Raw genomic sequence first — 14,264 nt, 5'->3', positions numbered from 1 at the left:
TCTATTACAAAGCTGTCATCATCAAGACAGCATGGTACTGGCACAAAAACAGACACATAGATCAATGGAACAGAATAGAGAGCCCAGAAATAGACCCTCAAATCTATGGTCAACTCATCTTCGACAAAGCAGGAAAGAATGTCCAATGGAAAAAAGACAGCCTCTTCAATAAATGGTGCTGGGAAAATTGGACAGCCACATGTAGAAAAATGAAATTGGACCATTTCCTTACACCACACACAAAAATAGACTCAAAATGGATGAAGGACCTCAATGTGCGAAAGGAATCCATCAAAATCCTTGAGGAGAACACAGGCAGCAACCTCTTCGACCTCTGCCGCAGCAACATCTTCTTAGGAACAACGCAAAAGGCAAGGGAAGCAAGGGCAAAAATGAACTATTGGGATTTCATCAAGATCAAAAGCTTTTGCACAGCAAAGGAAACAGTTAACAAAATCAAAAGACAACTGACAGAATGGGAGAAGATATTTGCAAACGACATATCAGATAAAGGACTAGTGTCCAGAATCTATAAAGAACTTAGCAAACTCAACACCCAAAGAACAAATAATCCAATCAAGAAATGGGCAGAGGATATGAACAGACATTTCTGCAAAGAAGACATCCAGATGGCCAACAGACACATGAAAAAGTGCTCCATATCACTCGGCATCAGGGAAATACAAATCAAAACCACAATGCGATATCACCTCACACCAGTCAGAATGGCTAAAATCAACAAGTCAGGAAATGACAGATGCTGGCGAGGATGTGGAGAAAGGGGAACCCTCCTACACTGTTGGTGGGAATGCAAGCTGGTGCAGCCACTCTGGAAAACAGCATGGAGGTTCCTCAGAATGTTGAAAATAGAACTGCCCTATGACCCAGCAATTGCACTATTGGGTATTTACCCTAAAGATACAAATGTAGTGATCCAAAGGGGCACATGCACCCGAATGTTTATAGCAGCAATGTCCACAATAGCCAAACTATGGAAAGAACCTAGATGTCCATCCACAGATGAATGGATCAAGAAGATGTGGTATATATACACAATGGAATACTATGCAGCCATCAAAAGAAATGAAATCTTGCCATTTGCGACAACGTGGATGGAACTAGAGCGTATCATGCTTAGCGAAATAAGTCAAGCAGAGAAAGACAACTATCATATGATCTCCCTGATATGAGGAAGTGGTGATGCAACATGGAGGCTTAAGTGGGTAGGAGAAGAATAAATGAAACAAGATGGGATTGGGAGGGAGACAAACCATAAGTGACTCTTAATCTCACAAAACAAACTGAGGGTTGCTGGGGGGAGGGGGTTTGGGAGAAGGGGGTGGGATTATGGACATTGGGGAGGGTATGTGCTTTGGTGAGTGCTGTGAAGTGTGTAAACCTGGTGATTCACAGACCTGTACCCCTGGGGATAAAAATATATGTTTATAAAAAATAAAAAGTCAAAAACTGAAAAAAAAAACAAACAAACAAACAAACAAACAAAAAAAATTAGTATGCAAAAAAATCTACTGAGAGAATGCAAAGTAATATTTTTTGATTGATACATGTTCACAAATCATGTCTGATGTTCCTTCCTTGTGCTGCTATATATCTCCTCAGAACCAAGTTTTTATACTGACATTAATTTGCTATAATATGAAGAAGTTCACAGGAAAAGCACATTACTCTTTAAGTTTTGATATGTTCAGACACTTGGGATACACAGGTATTTGGGTCAACAGGAATTTGGAATGGTAACCTTAGAACAATGACTTTAAATGTGGCTAGATTGCTTACTATCAGATTTCAGAGATCACCTACTCAACCTTTACTCCAAGCTTCTTAGAAGCTATTGAGACTTACAATCAATGTTTATTGAACTGAAAATGCAATGAAAAGAAACCACATCTGTTTCTCCACAAAAGAGATCATGTTCTCAAGTAAAGAAGAAGAAAGATAAGCTTTGTTACTATGGTATGCAGGAATATGCAGAGAGATTCAAAAAGGAGGTCTCACAAAACAAACTGAGGGTTGCTGGGGGGAGGGGGTTTGGGAGAAGGGGGTGGGATTATGGACATTGGGGAGGGTATGTGCTTTGGTGAGTGCTGTGAAGTGTGTAAACCTGGTGATTCACAGACCTGTACCCCTGGGGATAAAAATATATGTTTATAAAAAATAAAAAAATTATAAAAAAAAAAGGAGGTAGTAAGATTTTTTAAATTGACATTCTGTTTTCCTTTGAATGCTTCCATTATTTGAATATTTTACCTAGCTGCAGTTTAAGAGTGGGCAATGAAGAGCTGACAGAGGCAGTGGGGAATTCAGAAGACCTGGATTCTTAAATAATAGAGGATAAGGTAGGCATTGTTCCTATCATCCAGCTTGGACAGGAAACAGCTATATTTGTTCAGGCAGTCATAACTTCTTAGTCCTATTTTTCTTTTGAATAACATGAGGGTAGGATTAGACATTCTTTTCTGAAAGATCTACAGTTCTCAAGTTTACTCGGGCTGGCTATCAAGTTTATTATGTGGATTTTACTGACAGTAATTACTTTAGATTTATTAAGTGCTAATTGTTATTTGTTCAAAATATGTTGCTATTATAAAAATCTTCTTTGTTAATTCTTCAATTATCAACAGCGAACATTTACCAAACATTACTATAGGACTGACATTGAACTAGGGCAAAGAAAAAAAGATTTTTTGCTTCCTAATAAAACCCAAATAAAAAAAATCAGCATTTTATAATTTAAAAATATTTACATTTTTATCATATACTCTTGAGACATGTTCAAATGAATTGAACAAAGGCTTAAAAGCTATATGAGAACACATACAGTGCCCTCTCAGCCTAGATGCTCTGTGTTTTCTCCAATCTCATCCTATATAGCTGAGGTTCAATACTGTCTTCAATGATGTTCTTCCTTACCACAACAATCACAAGTACTCTTTTTACCCTACAAAATCCCTATTAGGTGCTGTTTGACAGTTATTTATTGTACAGTTGGCCTTGAACAATTATAGGGGTTAAGGACACTGACGCCTACCTCCAGCAAATGCAGGTGAAAATCTGTATATAACTTTTGACTCCCCAAAAGCTTAACTACTAATAGCTTACTGTTTACCAGAAGCCTTGCTGATAATATAGCCAATTAATACATGTTTTGTATGTTATATGTATTACATACTATATTCTTACCTCCTCGAACTGAAATAAAATATTACTATGAAAACCATAAAGAAGAGAAAAATACATTTATAGTACTGTACTGTATTTATCAAAAAAATCTGCATATAAGCAGACCCATAGTTCAAACCCTTGTTGAAGGGTTAACTGTACTTAAAAAAAAAAAAAACCACATTAAACTTTTGAGATATCGAATTCATAGATTAATATGCAGGTGTAAGAAATAATACAGAGAGATCCCATGTACTCTTTACTCATATTCCCTCAATGTTAACGTCTTACAGAACTATAGTATAATAACCAGGATGTTGATAATGATACAGTCAAGACACTGAAGAGTTTTATCACAATATTTCATTTTGCTCCCATTCCCATTTCATCCTCCTAACCTTGAATCACTAAACTGTTTTCCATTTTTATGATTTTGTCATGTTAAAATTTTTGAACCTTTGTCATTTCAAGAATGTTATAGGAATGAAATCATACAGTATATAAGCTTTGGGGACTGACTTTTTTCACTCAACATAATTCTCTGTCTGCAAGGTCTGCAGTATTATCACTCTTTCATTCCTGATGGTGGTATATGTATCTCCTTTTTGTTTGTTTTGCTAGAGGTCTGTCAATTTTATTGATATTTCCAAAGAAACAGCTCCTTGTTTCAAGAATTTTCTTTATTGTTTTTCTGTTTGTAATTTTATTACTTCTAATCTTGATTAATTCCATCTGCTTGTTTTCAGTTATTTTGCTTTTTTTTCCTCTGGATTCTTGAGGAAGGAGCTTAGATTAGATTTGAGATTTTTTTTAACTCTTACAAATGTGTACAGTTAGTGCAATAAAACTTCAAAGAACTACTTTAGCTGGTGTCCCACAAATTCCGATATATTGTATTTTAATGTTAATTCAGTTCAACACATTTTTATTTCCCTTTAAATGTTTTTGGACCCATGGATTAATTAGACGTGTGCTGTGTAGTTTCCAAGTGCTTGGAGATTTTCTTGTTATCTTTCTGGTATTGATTTCTTGTTTGACTCCATTTTGTTCTGAGTATATGTTTTGTATGATTTCAATGCTTTTAAATTTTTTGTTTTGTTTTATGGGCCAGGATATGTTCTATCATGGTATACTTCCTATGGCCACTTGAAAGCAAATGTATTCTGCTGTTGTTTGGTGACGTTTCTTATAAATATTGATTAAATCCTGTTGGTTGATGGGGTTGTAGAAATTCTACATCTTTGTTAATACAGAATTTCTATATCTGCTGCTATAGAAATTCTGTATCTTTCTATCTAGTAGTTCTATAAATTACTGAGAATATGGGTTGAAATCACCATTTATAACTGCAGGTTTTTCAATTTCTCCTTATAGTTCTATCAAGTTTGCTTCACATATATTGAGGCTCTATTGTTGGGTACATACACCTTTAGGTTGCTATGTCTTCCTGGTGAATTGGTCCTGTCATCATTGTGTAATGTCCTTCTTCATCTCCAGCAGTTTTTTGCTCTTAAGTCCATTTTATATAGCCATTCCTGCTTTTTATTTTTTAAAAGATTTTATTTATTTATCAGACAGATGGAGATCACAAGTACACAGAGAGGCAGGCAGAGGGAGAGGAGAAAGCCGGCTCCCTGCTGAGCAGAGAGCCCGACTCGGGACTTAGTCCAAAGACCCTGAGATCATGACCCGAGCCAAAGGCAGTGGCTTAACCCACTGAGCCACCCAGGCACCCGGTATTATAATTTTTGATTCAAGCATCAAGTATGATTTAAGAAATTAATGAGAAATAGGATGGACTCTTACTGTTTACCCCCCTCTTTACTCATTCTGATGTTCTTCCTGAAACTCCAAGCTTCTATTATCATTTCCTTTATGGTTACAGACCTTCCTTTTAGCCACTATTTAATGGTACCTTTAGTAGCAACAGATTCTTATAGTTCTCCTGAGACTTGTCTTTATTTTCCATCTTCCTAAAGGATACTTTTGCTGGATATAATATTCAAGATTCTTGTTTTCTGTTAGGTTTTTTTCTTCCAGTACTTAAATAATGTGCTACTTCCTTCTGGCCTCCAGATGAGAAATTTGATGTCATTTGAATTAGTGTTCCCACATGTGTTCTCTGGTTCTTTCAAGATTTTTTGTCTTTAGTTTTCTGTTTAATTATGTGACTTAGCATGGACTTCTTTGGGTTTATACTATTTGGGATTCACTCAACTTCTTGAATTTGAAAATTTATGTATTTTACTTCATTTCTTTTAATTACCACCCCCTCCCCCATCTCTCTTCTCTCCTCCTGAGATTCTGGTAAGAACTTTAACTCTTTTATTGTCCCACAGGTCACTGAGACTCTGTTTTGTTTTGTTTTTTTTTTTTTTTTAAATAATCTTTTCCCTGGTTTATCTCCTCTCTGCTCTTCAGATTAGGTAATGTCTTTTGATCTGTCTTCAAGTTCACTGGTTTAATCCTCTGTCAACTTTAACTTATTAGTAATTATATCCAGCAAAATTTTCAGTTATTGTATTTTTTAGTGTTAGAATTTCCTTCCTTTGTCCATTAGCACTACTGCTATTCAACATAGTACTAGAAGTCCTAGCCTCAGCAATCAGATAACAAAAAGAAATTAAAGGCATCCAAATTGGCAAAGAAGTAGTCAAACTATCACTCTTCGCAGATGATATGATACTATATGTGGAACACCCAAAAGACTCCACTCCAAATCTGCTAGAACTTGTAGAGGAATTCAGTAAAGTGTCAGGATATAAAATCAATGCACAGAAATCAGTTCCATTTCTTTACACTAACAACAAGTCAGAAGAAAGAGAAATTAAGGAGTCAATCCCATTTACAATTGCACCCAAAACCATAAGATACCTAGGAATAAACCTAACCAAAGAGGTTAAGAATCTATACTCAGAAAACTATATAGCACTCATGAAAGAAATTGAGGAAGACACAAAGAAATGGAAAAATGTTCCATGCTCATGGATTGGAAGAACAAATATTGTGAAAATGTCTATGCTACCTAGAGCAATCTACACATTTAATGCAATCCCTGTCAAAATCCCATCCATTTTTTTCAAAGAAATGGAACAAATAATCCTAAAATTTATATGAAACCAAAAAAGACCTCGAATAGCCAAAGGAATATTGAAAAAGAAAGCCAAAGTTGGTGGCATCGCAATTCCAGACTTCAAGCTCTATTACAAAGCTGTCATCATCAAGACAGTATGGTACTGGCACAAAAACAGACATATAGATCAATGGAACAGAATACAGAGCCCAGAAATAGACCCTTAACTCTATGGTCAACTCATCTTTGACAAAGCAGGAAAGAATGTTCAATGGAAAAAAGACAGCCTCTTCAACAAATGGTTTTGGGAAAATAGGACAGTGACATGCAGAAAAATGAAATTGGACCATTTCCTTACACCACACATGAAAATAGACTCAAACTGATGAAGAGAAAGGAATGTGAGAAAGGAATCCATCAAAATCCTTGAGGAGAATACAGGCAGCAACCTCTTCGACCTCAGCTATAGTAACTTCTTCCTAGAAACATCGCCAAAGGCAAGGGAAGCAAGGGCAAAAGTGAACTATTGGGACTTCACCAAGATCAAAAGCTTTTGTAGAGCAAAGGAAACAGTCAACAAAACCAAAAGACAACTGACAGAATGGGAGAAGATATTTGCAAATGATGTATCAGATAAAGGGCTAGTATCCAAAATCTATAAAGAACATATCAAACTCAACACCCAAAGAACAAATAATCCAAGCAAGAAATGGGAAGAGGACATGAACAGACATTTCTGCAAAGAAGTCATCCAGATGGCCAAAAGAAACATGAAAAAGTGCTCCATATCACTGGGCATCAGGGAAATACAAATCAAAACCACAATGAGATACCACCTCACACCAGTCAGAAAGGCTAAAATTAACAAGTCAGGAAATGACAGATGCTGGTGAGGATGCAGAGAAAGGGGAACCCTCCTACATTGTTTGTTGGAATGTAAGCTGTATAACCACTCTGGAAAACAGCATGGAAGTTCTTCAAAAAGTTGAAAATAGAGTTACCTTACAACCCAGCAACTGCACTACTGAGTATTTACCCTAAAGATACAAACATAGTGATCCGAAGGGGCATGTGCACCCAAATGTTTATAGCAGCAATGTCCACAACAGCCAAACTATGGAAAGAACCTAGATGTCCATCAACAGATGAATGGATAAAGAAGATTTGGTATACATATACAATGGAATACTATGTAGCCATCAAAAGAAATGATATCTTGCCATTTGCAATGACGTGGATGGAACTAGAGGGTATTATGCTTATTGAAATAAGTCAATCGGAGAAAGACAACTATCATATGATCTCCCTGATATGAGGAAGTGGAGATGCAATGTGGGGGGTTTGGGGGGTAGGAAAAGAATAAATGAAACAAGACTGGATCGGGAGGGAGACAAACCATAAGAGACTCTTAAGCTCACAAAACAAGCTAAGGGTGGCCAGGGGGAGGGGAGTAGGGAGAGGGTGGTGAGGTTATTATGGATATTGTGGAGGGTATGTACTATGGTGAGTGCTGTGAAGTGTGTAAACCTGGAGATTCACAGACCTGTACCCCTGGGGCTAATAATACATTATATGTTTATAAAAGAATAAAAATTTAAAAATGAAAAAAAGAATTTCCATCCTTTATTATAACACTTTTTTTGCTAAGATTTCCTAGGTTCTCATTTGTTTAAAGATAATTCAATTTTCTTGCTGAAGCACTGTTATGGTGGTTGCTTTAAAATCTTTGTCAGACAATTCTCAAATCTGAATCATTTTAAAGTTGTCTTTTGTTAACTGTCTTTTCTCTTTCATGTTGTGACTGTCCTAGTTCTTTGTATACCTAGGTATTTTGGATATTATGAGACTCTGGATTTAATTTTTTTTTTTTTCTTTTAGCAGGAAGACCCCTCTGTGTAGTGTGAGGGCTGAGTGGGTGTATATGTTTAGCTTCCCACTCAGCCCTGCTAACAACATCCCACCAAAACTGGACACTGACATTCTGCCTCAAGGCAGATGAATGGTGTAGAAGTTCAGTCAGTCTCTCTTGGGTCCCACTGACACTTCCCAAGAAAGTGGTGCACCAACTCACTCTGCTTTTTGCCTCTGTATAAGATCAGCTTCCTGTTGGGCTCTACTAATACCAGGGAAGCAGAAAGCAGAGGGCTGACTCACACTGCTTTGTTGCTACAGGGTGGAGAGCAGGAGATCCATGTTGGGCCTCTCTGGCATCAGCTGGAAAGAGGGGAGAAAACATAGTGCCAACCAGCCCCAGGGGTAGGAACTCAGCTCCCCATGAGGAGGTAGAGGTGAAACCTAGTATTGACCAGTCCCACCTCAGATTACCCTAAGTCTCTCTGATGCTGGGCAGAGGTAGAGGCTTAGCTTGCTACTGGATCACACCTATACTATCCTGGTAGCCGGAACACTACCTGCTTTTGTCTGGTGGGGAATAAAAGACAAGCTGGATCTCAGTACTGCTAATACTGCCCCAGCAAGGAGACCTGGTTTCTGCTATCTGCCATTGTTGGAACACATTAAGTAGTATGGAACCATTGGTGCTTGAATAGAATAGGTGAATACTGCCAAAAAGGCTTTCTGTTGTTACATCTCCCTTTTCCTGATCCTTTGGATAGAGACAATAATAAGCTTTTCTCAAAGGTTTATCCCTACCAGTTGGCTGTTCCAGGTTGGTGATTTCTTCGGTACCCGTCTATGATATACGGGAGACAATAACAAAAAGTCACTGTTCAATCATTCCTCATGTACCAAGGTCTCTAGACAGTTTGTTTCCATCTACCATTTAAAGTCCTTCTCTGCTTGTTTGTTCTGTTATATTCAAGGTGTTTTAATTTTAAGCAGGAGTATTTGCAAGGAAGAATACTATTTCTTGCTAGAACTAGAAGTTCCTCTGTTTTAAGTAGTTTTAACAAATTTATCTGTATTCTCCATTAGCTCACAACGTGACATGTTTTGGTATCTTCTACATGTGCCTTACATAATTCTTCTCACATAATGAGCCCCTGATAAATGTCTGGTGAATGCTCCTTGTATGAAGACATATGCATCCCCTAAAATAGTCTGTTTGTAGTCTCAAGCATAAAAAGGGCGCCTGGGTCAGCTATCAGAGTCGAGGAAGGATATCCTCAGATGGTAAAGGAGAGAAGCAGCAGCTCATCTGCATGGATGACATTACTTTTCTGATCACTGATGTTATATAACATACACTTGGATTGGTCATTGCCATCCAAGCTAAAAGACAATGTTTTGAACCCCAAAGTGTGGATTCTTAAGTGACTATAGTCAGCTTAAATTTGCCAAAACCATCTTAGGTCCTTACCTCCTTGAACTTGAGGGATCTCTCTGACTCCACGGGATAAGCCAAAGTGTTTTTAACTGAGATTATGTTGTCAGCACTACAGCATCCAGTTTTCCCCCAAAATTTCTTCAAGGTTGGAGGACATCATATATGGAAGAAAATTTAAGACCTAAGTCTCTGCCAAATATTTCTCCAATTTCATAATTAATATGATGGACTCCTTACTCTAAGATACTCTCTAGAACTTGTCTATTCTCCCTATTAGCAGTCTAAGAACTCATGGATTTCAAATTAGACTTCATGGACAACTGGTATCCTGTAGCTATTTATTACTATTTATTAAAATAATATGTTACAGGGGCACTTGGGTGGCTCAAAGGGTTAAGCCTCCACCTTCGGCTCAGGTCATGATCTCAGGGTCCTGGGTTTGAGCCCCACATCAAGCTCCCTGCTTGGCAGCGAGCCTGCTTCCCACCCTCTCTCTCTGCCTGCCTCTCTGCCTACTTGTGATCTCTCTCTGTCAAATAAATAAGTAAAATCTTTAAAAAAATAAAAATAAAAAAATAAAAAACAATATGTTACAAATCATGTTAGTATCTCAACTGATATGATTGGAGACAGTGGTTAGTACAAAAAGAATAAAATGAGACACTCATTTTCCCCTATTAAGTCAGAATTTTTAGTCTTGGGCATTTACTACTTAAGAATATTAAGGGAATGTTGGAAGGGAAGAGTCTTCAGGAATTTGATTCATTTTTAATCTCTTGGTCTTGGAACACAGAAACTCTGAGAGACCAACATAAAAAAGCATTCAAATGATTTCATGGGTGTCTTTGAGAAACATATTCCTCACATGCTATAAAGAAACACCAAATCATTGGTCATATTTTTATAATTTAGAATCATGACCTGAAAGTTAATTATATTTCTCATGTAATTCTATTATAATCACACTTGTTCAGCCAATACATGTAAAGCTTGATATACAGAGTGAGCACTTGCTTATTTCTCAGTCCATCTGCCAAGGCAAATTTTTAACCAAGTACAGGCCTATAGTTGGCAGTTCTTAATGTGTGGTTATACTGCCACCTAGTGGCTACACAGGGATTATCTTTTAAAGATCGTGTTCATTATGGAGCAAATCCAGAATTTCCTGTTATCAACAGATTTGCACTTACTTGGAAACTTTATTGATTCCAAAAGCCACTTGTTGGTTCAGAGATGCAATGATTTTGTCTTTCTTCTTAATCTGCATTTGGTTTTCTTGCCACCGAAAAGTCACTGTTTTCAACTGTCTTTTGAAATCCTGATCAATGAAAATGTTACTTCATAGTTAATTCTGTTCAAGTCACCACATATTAAAAGAAAAAAAAAAACAGGACCTTCAAAAAAACTACCATTAAATTGAACATTTCAACTACTTCTGACTGGCTTCAGATAGAATGGCAAAAGTACTTACTTCACATTGATAGTGCAATTTATAAAGTTGCCTCTGCCGAGCAAGCTTTTCCTTCTCTGTTTCTCCATATTCTGCAGTCACTTTGCTGGTTGAGCCCTAATGAGCAAATGGAATATGAATACCTTATTTTCCTCTAAAAAACCACTAATTCTTTAGTTAAAGGGGATTTAAAGTTGCCATCTAACTCCTATTCATGCTTTATGTTTCTATGCAAACATCACTTCTCTGATTAGTGCAGATAAACCTACCTCTCCCTAATTACAGCATTCACTAAATAATTCCACAGTTACTGGTCTATTGCTACTACCACTAGATAACATTACCTGCATGGTTACCATATTTTTAAGCTTTTTTTGGTAATGCCTTTGTTGTTCTAAAATCTGTTCAAGGTAGGCACTTATTATTCCCATTTTAGAGATGATAAAACTGAGTTAAGTAAGTTACCCAAGGTTACAAAGAAAAGTGGAGAAGCCTGAATTCTAACTCAGACAGCCATAAGTGCCCAAACACTTAATTATTACTCAGTACCACCTTAGCTTAATATTCAACTTCTCCACTGGATTGTAAATACTACGATCACAGGGACCATGTCTTAACAGAGTTCTTGACATAAAGTGCTAAATATTTTTTGAATAAATGAGGGTATAAACATTTTCCAAAATGTGTGTCATACTTGTATTTTGGAGCCCTCATAGCTATTGAATGAAAACCAAAGATCCTATATTTAAACTTTAGTCTGACATCCAAAGCTAAGAACATGTCATTTCAGTTGAAATATATGTATCCTATTATTATAATTGGAAAGGCGAAATGAGATATGGCAATTATCAGCCAGGGAATCATTTTTACTAAATGTACCCTTAGACAATCAATATTCCTACATATTATGGAACAGGTTATCATTAAATTACCTTATCATAAAGTGATCATTAAATTACCTTAGTATAGAATTCTCATTTAAATGAAGTGATTTTTTAAGTCATGTGCTTTGTCTGATTTAATCACTTTCATGAGTACTTATATACCTATGTACATCATTCCCAACAGTGACTACTACTAGGAAAGGAACCAAAGGGGGGAAAAACAAAACAAAACAAAATAAACCACTGTTGTACATTAATATTTCTGTAGACATATCATGTCTACAACCAGTTTAATTTTTTAAAAATGAAAGCACCTTAGTTTTACAAATTAAGTCAATGGGATTAAGCCACGTTTTTTTTTCCCTTGTGGTACTTGAAAACCTTTCACAAGGAACGCATTTGTATTTAGCACTGTTTAATAGTTAAAGCCAGGAAATGGTTTGAGGGCTAAAGAGAAAAGTTTCAGCTCCCAAGGTTCTTTTTCCCTCTATCTACTCCTGTCCCTGGTCCTTCCTGTTTATATTTGCTCCTCACAAACACAACACAGACCACTAGGCTGACATGTTGTTCAAAGAGTCATGGGAAAAACAAAGGTTAACAACTGTTTCTGGAAGAAGGAAGGGAGAGCTGTACCTTTTTCAGTCAGACTTACCTGCTCTATCATGTCCAGAATATGCAGTTCATCCAGGCTATAGAACTTGTCTTCAGTTGCAGAATCCTCTTGAATATCACTTACATCATCTTTCATAAATCCATTAACTGGGTGTAGATTTACTTGCTCTTTCTTCAACTGCTCTTCCTTTCCTATCATATTTGGGCTACAGTGGTGACATAATCAGTGTAATCTTTTATAATGATTGAGTGTTTTTCCTCTAAGCCATTGCTTCCCAAATATTGTATTGGTCTCATGTAATGTTCAGCATCAGAAGGGTTTATGGCTAAAGAAAGTTTAAACGTGCTCATATTGTATATTTCTCTTGATGATTCATAATGAATTTATTAAGCATATTTGAGATAGCACTCAATTGAGGTACCTATTCTGTTCATCCCAGTGTCTTCAAGAATTAGGAGAACATGGAGTTCATTTTTCAAATAATAACTGTTAACACCAGTTACTTTTAAGGAAACAACACTTTGGGAAATACTGACAAGCCTTTCCACCTCTGCTGTATTATTTTATCATCCCAGCATTCTTGACAAGTAGGTTGGTTAATTTGATTAATTTCATTGTTTAGGTCCAGTGTACATAGCTGCCTTCCAGTGTACATTTATTTTTTTATTTTTTTAAAGATTTTATTTATTTATTTGACAGACAGAGATCACAAGTAGGCAGAGAGGCAGGCAGAGAGAGAGGAGGAAGCAGGCTCCCTGCTGAGCAGAGAGCCCAATGCGGGGCTCGATCCCAGGACCCTGAGACCATGACCTGAGCTGAAAGCAGAGGCTTTAACCCACTGAGCCACCCAGGCGCCCACAGTGTACCTTTAAATAGAGGATTGCAAATAGCAACATAAAGTAGATTTAAAAATGGAGGTTTCTTTGGGAATAGGACTTAACAACAACAACAAAGAAACTGCAGTAATATGGATTTCAGTAACTAGAAAACCACTAAAAAAAGAATGAAAATACTATAAATGCAATGACAATTAGCTCAGTTCTATAACTGTCTAAAAGTTTAAATGCATGCTACTCTCCTTTCAAATTGGCCTGCTATTTATAAATTTCCTTCTTTTTTTTTAATTAATTTTTTATTTTATAAACATATATCACTCTGGAAAACAACATGGAGGTTCCTCAAAATGTTGAAAATATAAATTTCCTTCTTAATCTCATTAAATGATAACAAGAAATAGTACTTTTACTTGTAACATAAATGACTTGATTAGTGAATAGAAAGAAAGTAGATAACTCTAGGATGCATTATTACTTCAGGCACTGAGACCTGGAAAGCAAAGGCATCTAATTCTTGCACAGTAACTTGTAAAACACTATAAAATAGCATTAGGTATCACTAAGGTATTCTAGAATGATTCAAACTTTTGGAAAGTTCAATGAAATCAATTGCCTGTGTAGACCACTGGTTCCCAATTAATTTTTCAAATTACCTGAAGAGCTTTTTTAAAATTATTATTTTTGCAGGTACCCTGGCAACTGTAAATACATAGAAAAATCTGTATTTTTGGAAAGCTCCAGAAGATTATTCCTAAATTTTTAAAGTTTACTAAAAGGATTGTGATAATACAGGAAAATGTTCATATCAGTAAGATGCAAACTGAACCATGTAGAGGTAAAATTACGTGAAATTTAGGATTGAAAACACTTCAACAAAGAAAATTGCTAATCACAGACCTCTACCCCTGGGGCAAATAATACATTATATGTTAATTAAAAAAA

General features: G+C 36.4%; 1 protein-coding gene across 24 annotated transcripts in view; it reads right to left on the bottom strand.

The window, feature by feature from the left end:
* Window positions 1–14,264, bottom strand: part of DZIP3 (DAZ interacting zinc finger protein 3) — a 122,802-nt gene that overhangs the window by 25,262 nt on the left and 83,276 nt on the right. For all 24 annotated transcript variants that reach the window (XM_082697178.1, XM_082697155.1, XM_082697166.1 and 21 more), the window contains 3 exons: window positions 12,526–12,691; window positions 11,011–11,106; window positions 10,730–10,857 (listed from right to left, as the gene is read on the bottom strand). In XM_082697178.1, the coding sequence (XP_082553304.1) occupies window positions 10,730–10,857; window positions 11,011–11,106; window positions 12,526–12,691 (390 nt within the window). The remainder of the gene's footprint in view (window positions 1–10,729; window positions 10,858–11,010; window positions 11,107–12,525; window positions 12,692–14,264) is intronic.

This window comes from Mustela nivalis, assembly GCF_964662115.1.
Source record: "Mustela nivalis genome assembly, chromosome: 1".
Classification (NCBI taxonomy): Eukaryota; Metazoa; Chordata; class Mammalia; order Carnivora; family Mustelidae; genus Mustela; species Mustela nivalis.
Note: the sequence above shows the minus strand (reverse complement) of the source record. Positions and strands in the feature narration are given on the sequence as shown.